At 38.5% G+C, this 14,243-nt stretch overlaps 1 protein-coding gene across 3 annotated transcripts in view; it reads left to right on the forward strand.

The window, feature by feature from the left end:
• The window catches only part of LOC122058005 (FRIGIDA-like protein 3), a 28,293-nt gene extending 16,499 nt beyond the window's left edge, over positions 1-11,794 (forward strand). For 2 of the 3 annotated variants that reach the window (XM_042620378.1, XM_042620380.1), the window contains 3 exons: positions 6,458-7,519; positions 7,979-8,151; positions 11,237-11,794. In XM_042620378.1, the coding sequence (XP_042476312.1) occupies positions 6,466-7,519; positions 7,979-8,151; positions 11,237-11,653 (1,644 nt within the window). In that variant the 5' untranslated portion in view covers positions 6,458-6,465 and the 3' untranslated portion in view covers positions 11,654-11,794. Of the gene's footprint in view, positions 1-6,446; positions 7,520-7,978; positions 8,152-11,236 lie in introns of all 3 variants that reach the window. The other variant, XM_042620379.1, reaches the window with a different exon arrangement.
• The last annotated feature ends 2,449 nt before the right edge of the window (positions 11,795-14,243 follow it).

Consider the following 14,243-nt stretch of genomic DNA (forward strand, 5'->3'; position numbering starts at 1 on the left):
CTTTCTTCCCCTTCTTAATCACTTTCCTACTATATTTTCTCTTTCTCTAGGATTACTTTGTTTCTGGCAACGGTTACAACTTTACATAAGTTCACTGATCTCCCTTGTGCTTGACCTGCTTAGGCTGAAGATTTGTTCGAAGGTTCCCCTCCCTTGGGCGATTGAAACCTTAGAAGCTTGACCTCTGTTGAAGCCCCTACAGTGAGATTTGAAGTTATGAACAGATCTGGTTTGTGCACCATCACCCAGATCTGTTTCAGCAGTCATAGATCTTGTGTTAACTGGTCATTTGACCTTATGGTTGCTTGTAATCAAGAGCTTTATGAGTGTTGAATCTCTCCGTGAAGTTTCAGCCCCATCAGACCCCTATTGAGGGAGTTCTCTTCACTTGAGGACCCCCTGGACCCTCGCCTTGCTCCTCTTGGCTGGAGGTTGTAGACAACCATCGTGGGTTGTCAAGAAACCCCTTTTTAATTACCCTTTTGCCTTAATATCCCTCTCCTTCTCCCATATTCTCCTTTATCCTTAATTCCCTTTTAGTCCCTAGAATGTCCCTAAACTATAAATAGAAAACCTTTTAAGTCCTATTGCTCCTTTAGTGAAAAAAAAAAAAACCTTTGGAATTTTTGGAATATTACGGTACTGCCATTGGTTATTAGATTTGCTCTATTTATTTAAGTGGGCCCACAGCCACCTGGATTGGGTCACACCGGCCCCTCATTACCTTGTTACTAAAGTAACTGAACCGGTTAAAGAGGTAAAACATCCACCACAAATCAAAGAGTTGCTTGATGATTTTTTAGATTTGGTGCCTGATGAATTACTAGAGGAACTACCACCTATGAGGGATATTCAACATGCTATTAACCTTGTGCCTGGGTCAGTACTCCCTAATCTGCCCACTTACTGTCTCAGTCCCACAGAGTGCCGATCTCAAGAGACAAGTGGATGATTTGTTGAAGAAAGGGTTTTTGGTTGAAAGCATGAGTCCATGTGCAGTACCAATCCTATTGACACCAAAGAAAGATGGGTCATGGTGTATGTGCGTTGACAACTGTGCTATCAGTAAAATCATGGTAAAGTACAGATTTCCTATTCCTCGTTTGGATGATATGCTTGATATGTTGACAGGAGCCTCTATATTCTCAAAGATTGATCTACGTAGTGGCTACCATCAAATTCGAATTCGTCCAGGGGATGAATGGAAAACAACTTTCAAGACCAAAGGACTTTATGAGTGGAAAGTCATATCTTTTGGACTCACCAATGCACTTAGCACTTTTATTGGGGTGATGACACATGTACTGTGCCCCTTCATTAGCAAGTTCATTGTAGTATACTTCGATGACATATTGATCTATAGTAGGGCACAAAATGAGCACCTTGAGCATCTGAGACATGTCATGAGGGTACTACGAGAAGAGAAGCTCTATATCAATCTGAAAAGTGTTCTTTCATGTTGCCCAAGGTTATCTTCCTTGGCTTTATTGTGTCTTCACAAGGTATAGAAGCTGATCCGGAAAAGGTGAAGAGTGTGGTAGATTGGCCTATTCCAAAGACTTTGACAGAAGTCCGTAGCTTTCACGGCCTAGCCTCATTCTACCGACGGTTCATACGGAATTTCAGTGCTATTGTAGCCCCTATCACAGAGTGTACAAAAGGGGAAAAAGTTCCATTTCAATGGACTTTGGCGGCCACTAAAGCATTCAATTTGATCAAACAAAAGATGACTGAAGCACCAGTGCTTAGACTACCAAATTTTGATCTTATGTTTGAAGTGGCTACTGACGCATCCCATATTGGGATAGGAGTGCTTATGCAAAAGGACCATTCGATTGCCTTCTACAGTGAAAAGTTGAATGATGCAAAAAGAAGGTACTCTATTTATAACCTAGAGCTCTATGCCGTTGTTCAAATTCTCAAGCATTGGAGACATTACCTAATTGGCAAAGAGTTCATACTTTATTCGGATCATGAAGCACTCATATACTTGCATTCACAAAAGACCATTAGTGATCGGCATGCTAAGTGGATCTCACATTTGCAAGGATATGTATTTGCTCTCAAGTACAAGGCTGGAAAAGAGAATCAAGTGGCTGATGTCCTTAGCCGAAAGGTGCTAATGATGAATACCTTCACCGTGCAAATTCTTCATACATGATGGATACCTCTTCAAGGGCACACGTCTTTGCATTCCAAATACCTCTTTAAGGCATCACTTGGTTCGAGAGCTACATGGAGTAGGAATGGGGGGACACTTTGGCAAGGACAAGATCTACTCTGTGATGATAGACTTGTATTATTGGCCTCAACTACAAAAGGATGTTCAGTATGTTATACAAAGATGCTGCACTTGTCAACTTGCTAATGGAGAAAAGAAGAATGTGGGTTTGTATACACTGCTGCCCATTCCGCATGCACCTTGGCTAGACATATGGATGGACTTTGTCTTAGGCTTACCACCTACATGGGAAAGGTATGATTCTACTATATTTGTGGGAGTGGATCGTTTCTCCAAGATGGCACACTTTATCCCGTGCAGGAAAACTCTTGATGCAAGTCACTTAGCCAAGCTCTTCTTCAAAGAGATAGGACGTATACATGGTTTGCCACAGTGATTGTTTTAGATAAGGATGTAAAGTTCATGAGCTATTTCAAGAAAACCAATGGTTGAAAACAAACACTAAACTCAAGTTCTCCACGGCATTCCATCCTCGAACAGACGGACAGACAAAAGTGGCGAATAGAAGCCTTGGCAATGTACTCCGTTGCCTAGTCCGTGATTATGAGAAAACTTGGCCATCTATTCTAGACATTGCTATGTTTGCCTATAATAGCTCCGTCAACCGCACCATTGGTCGTACATCATTTGGGATTATTCTTGGACTATAGCCACAACGACTGGTTTACATGGTACCTTTGCCACCTCATGCCTGTGTTAGTGTTGAAGCGGATGAGTTCCTTAGGCATGTCACAGAGGTACATGTTGATGTTCGTTGACGCATAGCCATTAGCAATGACGGCTATCAAACAACTGCTAATTGTCATCGACGCTACGTGGAATTTCAACCTGGTGATATGGTGATGGTTCGAATTCCACCTGAGAGGTTCCCTCCCAGTACAGTGCACAAACTCCATCCTTGCAACATGGGTCCTTACAAGGTTCTGAAGCGGATTGGCACTAATGCTTACATGCTTGAATTACCTCCTACCCTGAAGATCACCAATGTCTTCAATGTGGCTGATCTGACATTGTACGTGGGGCACCATGCTGATGAAGGTGACACATAACATACTCTAAAGTTTCCCCAATTTGTATACTCTACAAATGATGTTATTGAAGATGTTCCCGATAGCAAGTTCACTACAGTTCGTGGAGGCTAGGGGTACTACTCATTCCTCGGCAAGTGGAAAGGACGACCGCAACAAGATTGCACTTGGATCTATGCGGATGATTTCCGACGACTTGATACGGATCTCTATGAGCATTACATGTCCTTCATTCATTCATTCATTGAAGACGAATGATTTTAAGAAGGGGGGAGCTGATGTAGATCCCTATTATGGGCAGGGCTATCGCAAGAGGAAGCCCAGCCCAAAGGGTCTACAATCGGCCTCTTAATTGAGGCCTATTTCATGTAATAAAGAATGGGCCCATCGAATTGGGATTTTACTTAAGTACTATTTAATGTCTTTATGTGATTTTGAGCCCATTGATTGTAAGTCCTATCAAGGCCTATCAGCCCTTGTTCTAGTCTTAGTCTATTTCTAGTCCTAGTTACAATAGGAGTGGTTAGTCCTAGATGGAAACTAACTCCTATTAGCTCCTAGACCTACTATGGTTGTAATTCTGCCCTCTTTAAATAGAGGAGCTTATGTACACTTATTTCGCAGATTTGAATAAAGAATAATTGCAGCCAATCAATTGCTTAGAACAGCCAGGAGAGCTGTGGGTGAGAAGCCCGGTCCGAGACAGCCACTCCTTCACATTTTCCCTTTGTTTCTCTTTTAATTTCTGCAATCGATGTTCTATTTCTGATCACTGTTACTGCCTTTATTAATTGATTACTGTTCAGTTCTGCCCCTTGAGATCGATCAGTCAGAAGTCTCCTTTGAGAAGCCAATCGATCGCCCCTATTGTCAATCTTGAAGTTCTGATCTACTGCGCTATTGAAGAACCTTTTCTGTACCTTAAGTGGACCACTCGATCTATCTTAGTAGACTGATCGGAGCTGCCCAGTTGCTGTCCCTGCAGGAATCCTTGGATTCTCTCTCCTAGGTCTGAAAATCAAGAACCTTCATAACTTTAGAACCAGCCGTCAGAATCTGTTATAATTTGGAGGTTTTATTCCTCACACCTGGGCCTACACTCGACCAGAAGTTCAGCTCCATCCTGCGTAGGTCTTTTTCTCTCTTTTCTTGTGTTTGTTCTTTTTCTGGTTTTGGGTTATTGTACAGCTTGCATCTTGTGGGGATAATTCTGGGTTGTCCCCTCTTGTGTTTCTATTCTTGTTTGGGGTTATAATTGTGGGGGTTAGTTTCTTGTAATCTACTCTTGCATTAGCTTCGTGCACTGGATACACCCTTTTGAGTTGTTAGTTTTTTTTGTTTTTGTTTTTGTTTTTTTGTTTTTTTTTTTTTTGTTTTTTGTTTTTTTGTTTTTTTCTAATTCTGGACATTTTTCCCTTCATGATACTTCTGGTTTTCGGAACCTAATCCCTTAGGCTTCTAGAAACCCATCAATTTCTTTAAATAAAAGAAAGATGCAATTGTATTCACTTAAATATTAATCCTATACTCTAGTTATCTAGTCCCAACTAGCTATAGTTTGTCTCTTTGGAAGATGGAAGGCTTGGAAAGACGATATTGAAGATTTTTCCACATCAGTAATATGTTCTTTTAGTGGGCTGTGGAATTGGGACGATTCAAATTGATGTTTGAATAGACTTTGTTAAAATATAATTAAATAACTAGAAGTATGGGAAGACAGTAAGGATACTCCATGAAGCGGTTGTAAGGGCTATAAGGCTGCATTCATTATGACCGTCCCCAGACCCCGTGGTGGCGGGAGCCTCGTGCAGTGAGTATGCCCTTTTTAAGAAGTATGGGAAGAGCATAATCATTAAGAATGAAAGCTAATCAAAATTAGGGGAGGGAAGTGGATATTTATATACAGGCGTAGGTTATATAGAAGTTACTCTTTTGAAGGGCAGGACAGGATATGCATAGCCAACCCCTATTTCCTCGGGTTAGGGCTCAATTGATTTCAGTACTCTATCCAGAAGACACAAGAGGAATCAGTCTAACATCCTTAAGAGTAAACAGGTAAATCCTCTGCTATGTTGATTTAATGTTTTATTTGCATGCTATGTTTACTGGTTCAACTGGCTATTGTAGTTTTGACTTTTGAATCCTGACAAAACCAAAAGACTCGACTGTTTTGAACTTTAAATTGGTTGGCTGGGGGTGGGGTGGGACCCTGGGAGAGATGATGTGAGCTTCCTTTTAAAAAAAAAGTGAATCTTTAATGCAAGACTACACCTATAACAATCACTAGACCTAATCTCGCTACATGATCCAAATAAACAACTCAAAACCTCAAAAGCCAATAAAACAAGTCAACCCAAAAGTCAACCTTTTCTGATGTAGGTCAAACTTATGGAATCTATCCCCCACAAATATTAACACCCTTCAGAAGATGAGAGAGAATGGTTGCATAGTTGGAAACAAACCATTTTTCATAGGGGGTGTTGTAAACTTGTACCACTTATGGGGAACACTTAAATGAGTACTTACAGTTTCTGTCAATTCTCACTTCAGTTTGAATAGCTTGTCTTCATAATTAAGTGACTGAGTTCGCATGATTTTAGGTTTTGTTGTGCCCACATTATCAATCCACCATAGCTCTACTTAATGACTTGATGCTATCTGAGTTCAGTACCATATATATACTTGCCGATCTTTATCATTGAGGACTATAATCTTTTCTGTCCCACCCAGTTCATGTGCCCCTTACCACACTTAATGTTGATCCCGAGCCTATCGTTTTTTGTTGCTTGTTTAAATTCGATAGGGATTTTACTTCGCTTCCCCACATATGAATTATCTATCTTTTTGCATTTATTTTGTAGCCTGATCATTTTTGTGGAGGTTTTTTCCCCTTGTACATATTACTTGTTATAATTCTTGTTGCTGAACAAAAGCAACTAGGGTTAAATACGGAAAAATTCTCATCAGTTTGTAATATGCAGAGGGAAAGGCAAGCCATCATGGAATATTGCAAATGAATAATTAAAAAAAAATAAAAAAATGAAAGGGATAGTACTCTCCAAACAAAAGAGGGGACAGTTTGTCTTGATACCAGTGTGATTATTACTTTGTGCATCTATTCTTTTGGCCATCTCTGCCATCATTCTGTTTTCTATTTGGTTTGATGGACTATTTAGTTTGTTTATAGGGCTAGTCATGGACGATACACAGTCAGTTGCTACACTTATAGACTCTGCAACCTCTAAGATACAACAACTTCAGCAAGCATTTGCAGAGCTTGAAAACCATCGTGCTATAACTCTGAATCTGAAATGGAAAGAACTCGAAGAACACTTCCATGGACTTGAGAAATCCTTAAGGAAACGATTTGATGAGTTGGATGACCAGGAAAAGCAGTATGAAACCAAGGCATCCAAGGCTCGAGAAATGTTGGAGAAGCGGGAAGCTGCAGTTGTGGCTAAAGAAAAAGCCTCATTGGAGAGGCTCCAAGACAAGAGAGATGCTGCCCTTTCTGCAATTGGGGCTGCTCTTGAGAAGTACAAGAAGGCCTTATCTGCAGAGCCTGCTGTTGGTAATAGTGAGTGCTATGTTGGGGCTGATGTGATTGTGGAGGAGAAACCACCTGATTCCAACGGTGCTGCAGGTGACTCAAAGGATGTGGAAAAGCCTTCTGGGAATGGACATATGGATGACAATACTCATTCCCAGTTGACCAAACTATGTGAAGAAATGGACTCTAAAGGACTCCATAAATTCATCTCAGACAACCGTAAGAACCTAGTTGCCATTAAGGAGGAGATTCCATTTGCATTAAGAACTGCAACCAACCCAGCCCGCTTTGTTTTGGATTCCCTAGAGGATTTCTACCGAATGGAAGTATCACCATCAGATGGGAAGAGGGATTCAAGTCTCTTGGGTGTTCGTAGAACTTGTATCATGCTGATGGAGTGTCTGAACCAGTTGCTAGAAGAATCTGAATTGGGTTCTGTGTCTGATATAATCTCAGAAGATATTAAGGAGCGAGCAAAAGCTATTGCTGAAGACTGGAAGCCAAAGTTGGATGATCTTGATGTTGATGCCAGCAGTGGGAACTCCTTGGAGGCCCATGCATTCTTACAACTTCTGGCCACATTTGGTATTGCTTCTGACTTCAATCAGGAAGGAATAACAAAGCTAATCCCTACTGTTTCCCGTCGCCGTCAAACTGCAGATCTGTGTCGCTCGCTTGGATTGTCGGAGAAAATGCCAGGTCTTTGTTTATTTATTTTTGGCTTAAACTTTTTCTTTTCTCCACCTCCCTCTTTTTTTTGGGTGATCAATGATTGTGTCAGTTGGAGGACTTATCTCTTAGCTTGCCTGGGAAGAAAACTTTATTGCCTGTATATTAGAGGTTTATGTTATATAGTTATCCTTTTAACAGTCAAAGGACTATTACATTTTGTAGTCATCCTTCTAATATCTACAAAGTGGGGCCTGATGTGGGAGGGTTCTGTGCCTCTTGCCTATTATCAATGGGTGGCTGTGCAAGCTGTCCATAGCTAACAAATGATAATAAAGCTTTCTGCTAGGGGTCCAGATGGATATAATAACACAACCAGCATATAGAACATAAAAATCACAGAAGTTGGGTAGTGATCCCTTAGTTTTCATCAAATCCTGTTCATTCTTTCACTTATTTTGACTCTGTAGTCATCTTCTTATGCTTCAGGTGTAATAGAAGTTTTGGTGAATAGCGGAAGGCAGATTGATGCTGTTAACTTGTCTTATGCTTTTGAACTGACGGAGCAATTTTCACCTGTACCCTTACTGAAAAACTACTTAAAGGAAGCAAGGAAAACTTCTTCACCAGTCAAACCAGGAAACATGTCTCCTACTGCTCAGGTATGTTTTTGAATGTCAAGGTGAAATGCAAATCATGGTTTTAGTAATCGGTATCGGTAGTGGCCAATACAAATTCCTAGCCGATCCCATATCTGCGGATTGGTACGGACCAAGGGTAAAATGGTAAAAAAAAATCTGATTGTTAAAGAAAAACAGGGGTAAATCTGTCTGATCCAGATCGGTATGGCCATTCCAATTACTAAATCCATGTATGCAACTGTGCGTTGTTTCACCATCTGTTATTTTTCTGAAAACGCCACTTTACCTGCACGTGACACTAGTCCATTCATGTCCAAATGATGGGCTTGGCCTCAAGAAAGTATCAGACAAAAAGAAAAGGGTCCACCTCACTGATGTAACATACAAAAATGTGGCTTATACTGTATCAGGATTGTGTTTAAATATTTCTAATCAAACTGGTGCTTATTATTATTATTATTATTATTATTATCATCTTTTGGTGTGTGTGTGTGGGGGGGGGGGTGCAATCAGGTTTCAAACCACTTAAGTTTAGGGTTCAGAAAACCCATGTAAATTAGAATCACGAGCATAGATTCTAGTATGGTATTGTATTCGATCTGTATCGGCTGACACATATTGGTATCTGGAGGCATTGATACAATATGTATATGTACCTTACCTGTCTCAACCGATATGGGTTGATACAGGCTTAATACACCTTGATATGAATCCCTTAAACCTGCAAAACAGAAACCGTGAGATATGAAATCAAGAGCAATCGAAGGCCTTGGAAACTTGTTTTTTTCTCTTAGATCCGAGTTGTGGGAATTCATATAGCATAAAAAGACCTAATCTTCACCAATTCAACAAGTTTTGGGGATTTACACCGCTCAAATCTTGGATCGAAACAGAGTCGGGGGCAAAAAATAGGTGAAGTTGCAAATCTCTTTTTTTTTTTTTGGGTTATGCATCAGTGGAATTAAGTTGGGTAAATTGTAATGATTTGAGCATAGAATTTGTGTTTTTTCTCTGAAACTGAAATGAGATTTATTTATTTATTTATTTATTTATTTTTAATGATTTTCTTGTGAAAAATGTTAATATTATGCTTTGATTGAATTATAATTATCAAGAGGATGAGATCCATCATACTTTTTGATCTGCAGTAATTTTCTGATTTATTTGCAATTTTTAGCATTTTTTTACTCGTACTTTGTTCTTTTTTGTAGATGATATATCTTTAAATATTGCATAATCATGTGTTTAAAGCTACGAAACTATATTTTGCTTGAATCATAAGCATTTTCACACATTTCTTGACCATTTCCATGCATATCTTTAGTGTATTTTGTGCCTCCCCTATACGATATGATACGATACGATACGATACGATGTCTCTTAAAATACCCTCTTGATATGCTGACAGATACTGATACTTTACACCTTATTCACAGGTAAAGGAATGAAACCTATATTCAAGCAAGTAACTAGATCTAGGAATTCAGTACTGAATGCTGAGATCTGAAGAAGTATGATAGCAGTAGGACTTCTAGTTTTGATTAGAAAGATCAGATTTTGAAGCCAGCAAATAACAAGGAACTTAGAACCTGAAATCAGCATAGGAAACTGAAGAAGAATGAAGCAAAGATAACAGTGAATAACAATCAGTTGAGATAAATCAGAAACTAGTGAAGGAAATAGCTTGCGTTGGAATGAGAAGTTTCAGATCTGATCAGTTAACTGAATTAGAAGATAAAAAAGAAAAGAGTATATGAATCAGGATTGCCACCCATTCATATGCTGAGTCTACAGCAGAGTCCAGCCAACATCCACTGAGCAGAACACCGTTGATCCCATTACAACGTTGTATAAAAGACTCAAAAGCAGTTTCAACCAAGCTTAAAACACCTCCAGTCAATAGCTTGTTATGATGGTGATCTTAATTTCCTAAAACTCTGCATAAAATAAAGAAAAAAAAGCAGCTTAAACAAGGTTGGACTCATAGAGTCCCTAATCTAGTGAACTATGAACTTTTAATACAGTAAAAATGAGAAAATGAAAACTGCCCATTTATATTAAACACAAACAGTGGCACAGGCCAGGTCTGAACGAGAGAACTAGTTAAAAATTGAACTAGATCAACCAGCCGGCAATTCTAGCCCATTTTTTCTTTTTTTCTTCTGCTGAAATTCTGCATCCTGGGAAGGTTTTATTTTTGGTTGCAGGGAAGGGGGTTTGTTTTTTCATAAGCAAAAAATAAAAGCTAATATCAAAAGAGGAAAGAATGTGACTCATCATTTATTGCAGTTTGTGTAATGTTTTGCCCTATGAATTGAGCAGTCTGGAAACCTTGAATTCTGCTGTTTTAACGTATTCCCTCCATCCCACAATTACTTGCCCCTTGGAAAGAAGACCCATGTCTAAAGAGGAGTATTAAGATCTAGAAATAAATGTGCTTCTGTTACTCATACATTTGTATTCTGTTCACCCACATATGGTTGTGATAAAGCTACCATGTAAAGTACTAGGAAGCCAAGGGGTACCCTATCAATAATTACTTTCACAAGGGGTTGCTCTAAGGTAAATAATTACTGTTCACTGTTATAGCCATTTATGTGGGTTCAATTTGAACCCAATATTTTTTTTTTTTTTTTTTTTTGGGGGTGAGGGGGGTTTGCTAATGGCAAGAAAAATAATAATAATAATAATAATATAATAATAATAATAATAATAATAATAATAATAATAATAATAATAATAATTGTTAATGTTATTGGCAAGAGAGCGCTACCCACAGGTGTACACGCCAGTGGGCGCTTTCTGTGGGTTCAATTTGAACCCAATATTTTTTTTTTTTTTTTTTTTTTTTTTGGGGTGGGGGGGTTTGCTAATGATAGTGATAGTGATAGTGATAGTGATAGTGATAGTGATAGTGATAGTGATATGATATGATATGATATGATACACTCAAATTGGCCGCGCCCACGCCCAAGCATCTTCAGTGTGGGGCTGAGTGGTCTTTTTTGCACCCGCGGTGTGTAGGCGTAGACACATTCTAGCGGTAGCGTTCTTTCTTCCTTATTATTATTATCAGATGTCATCTTACAAGCTTCTTGTGTTTCAGAATGAGGTAAATGAACGAGAACTGACTGCCCTCAAGGCTGTGATCAAGTGCATTGAGGATCACAAACTCGAGGACCAGTATCTGTTGGACCCACTGCAAAAGAGGGTGCTTCAGCTGGAGAAAGCAAAGGCTGACAAAAAAAGGGTTGCAGAAACTGCGAAGCCTCAGTCGAAGAGACCCCGTGCAAATGGTGGGGGTTATGGACCCCGAATCACTAACATTCCTGACAAGAGCTTCTATACAAGAGCACCTGACAGGTTCCCTCCATACATGTATGACAGGCCGTATATCTACCCTGGACCAACTGACAGCCATGGAGCAACACTTCTGGGTTCTGCTGCTTACAACCTCTCTCCTGGCCATCCCAACTTCTTTGGAAATGGTGGGTATCAGTACCAAGCCCAATATTTACACTAGCAGACAAAGGTAATCAAGCTGATTGTGATCCTTTCCTCTTGTTTAACTGTTAGGCTTTAACCCTATGAAACTCTATCCTGGTGTTTGTATGCACTGAATATAAAATATTAATGAAAAAGTGTCTTGCTATATTTGACTGTATCTGAAATGGTTGTTCCAAACGTTTCTCCCATCAATTTCCAATTCCTTCTTTCTTTTGTAGGTTTCTTTACCGAATGTCAAGAATCCTGAGTCAATGATTTGCATGATAGATTATTCGGATTCTGGATGTTAATTTAGTGTTTCATTATATTATATATGTTGGAAATATAAATTGGTTAAATAGCTCATGCAGGTGAGCCATTTGGGTGGCCCTGACTTTTTGCGTATTGATTGGCAAATGGTTTGAAAATTTGAGATTGAATCTGGTGAATCAGACTGATTACTGATTCCCAATCTCCTCGTAGTTGCTAGTCATTGATCCTGATCATGTTTCATGGTTCCTGTTCCGATGACTGATTCTTGCCCAATCATACCAAAAATTTAGTGATCTGATTCCCCCCCCTCCACCCTTCCCCCTCCACCTCCCCCCTCCCCCCTCCCCTTATGAAACTCTAGAAAGCTTGTTTTGATTTAGAAATGAAGTATTGCTCCATTATATTCCATTACCAATCAGATTAAATTGGAAGTTTTCCTGGTTATTTTTTTTTTTCGTCTCTCATTCTTAGGTTGTGCAGTGCTGGATTGGTCATGTCTTGTTTATCGTTATCGTCGTTTCTATTTTTTCTGTGATGATGTTGAATGTGCTATGTTGGAACGCACTAGGGGTTTAAAATCTCCTCTTACCTGACTCCCCACCTTCACCCGGAGGTAGAGTTGCTTTTTGGAGTTGATTCTCTTAGTTTCTAACCTCCATTGGTGACGCCTCTGTTTTAATTGGAGATTTTAAATAATAAGAGGATCTGAGGAAAAGTTTGGAGGTAAGGTTTTCAACCCATGCTACCCTTAGGCTACGTGTGATTGCAAGGGAAATTTAGAGGGGAAGGGAGGTGAATTTTTGACTTGAAAAGGAAAATTTTTTTAATCATTATTTTATGTGATCCCATATGAGTGTGTAAATTAACTTAATTTTTTACCATATTTAGCAATGATACATTTTACATGTAATTTTTTTTTTATTCTACATAAGATTTTTTTATTTTTATTTTTTTGAAAAGAAATAAATAAGAGCTAATTCTTCTAGCTATATTTGTACAAACTACTTTTGTCCCCGTCCTGAGTTTTTCTAATCATTGCTTAGCCGTTACACATAATATTAGGTTGAACAAACAATTATCTGTTTTCAAGCGGAGGCGAATAGTGATCCAAGGTCAAAATGTTGTATTTTTAACTGCTTGCTATTAGACGTTCAAGATTTTCATTATCGGTTCAAACTTCATCTACTGCCTGCCCATCCTCCCTGATGCGCCTTAATCATCACATGAAGTAGTCCTTTTCCAGCTGACTCAATACTTTTTCATGTCATTCAATAATTAGCATTTAGTAGAAAAACATTTTCCTTTTGTTATTAGGGCTCTCTTTGGTTTGATTTCTATTTGTATTTATTTGACTTATTTCTATTTTTACAAGTATTTGGTACAATTTATAGCATTTATTTCTATTTATAATAAATTAAAATAAATCATAAATCGCAAATTACTCTCAAGCTATTTGTGATTTGTGGTAACAAATCATTTATGTTGATTTTTGCACTACCTTAAATAAGTACGTGTCTTAAGTTACTCAAAATCAAAGGTAAATAGAAAACTTCAGTATGTTTTATACTTTTCTAATAAAAAACCCCAAATCTTATGATCACTCTCGCTTTTAGCTCAAAGGTAAAGGTGTAACCTGAAAATTATTTTCTCACTATATAATCTATTTTATAAATTGTAACCAAACGAATACTATTTTTGGTCCATAATTTATTGTCACAAATAATTTCTAACAAATAGTTAATAAATACAAATAGAAATCATACCAGAGAGAGCCTAGAGCGGATGCCTAGGCAGAGATATTTTTAGTTGGATCAGTAGTTATTGTGACAATTAAGAATTAAAAAAAAAAAAAAAAAAAGGCGAAGTAGATAATTTGACAGGTTTGAGAGGAGAGGCAATCACAGTTGGATCTGCAAATGATAGGGATTTTTGGTTGGATCAGTAGTTCCTATGGTAATTACGATTTTTTTGTGAAAAAAAGGCTAAGTAGATAATTTGACAGGTTTGAGAGGAAAGGCAATCACAGTTGGGTCTGCAAATGATGGGGGTTTCCATTGGTTAACCAAGTATGGAATGGTTTGGAATTAGTGATATAATCACATGGAGACATAATTATGAAGCTTTTTTTTTTTGTTAAGTTTGAAAATTTTCCTTTCCTTTGATTCCCCTCCTAGCCAAATAAAACCTTGAGGAAAGAAAGCCTCAAGGCTTTCCTTGCTCATTTTCTTCTTTTGGTCACATTGACCTCTTCTTTGAAGCTTTGTTTACTTGGACTAATAAGAGGAAACCACCAAATCTTATTAAGGAAACCCTTGATAGATGTCTAGCACGCCCCCTTTGGCTTCAACAATGAG

The sequence above is a fragment of the Macadamia integrifolia genome, chromosome 12 (genome assembly GCF_013358625.1).
Source record: "Macadamia integrifolia cultivar HAES 741 chromosome 12, SCU_Mint_v3, whole genome shotgun sequence".
Taxonomy (NCBI): domain Eukaryota; kingdom Viridiplantae; phylum Streptophyta; class Magnoliopsida; order Proteales; family Proteaceae; genus Macadamia; species Macadamia integrifolia.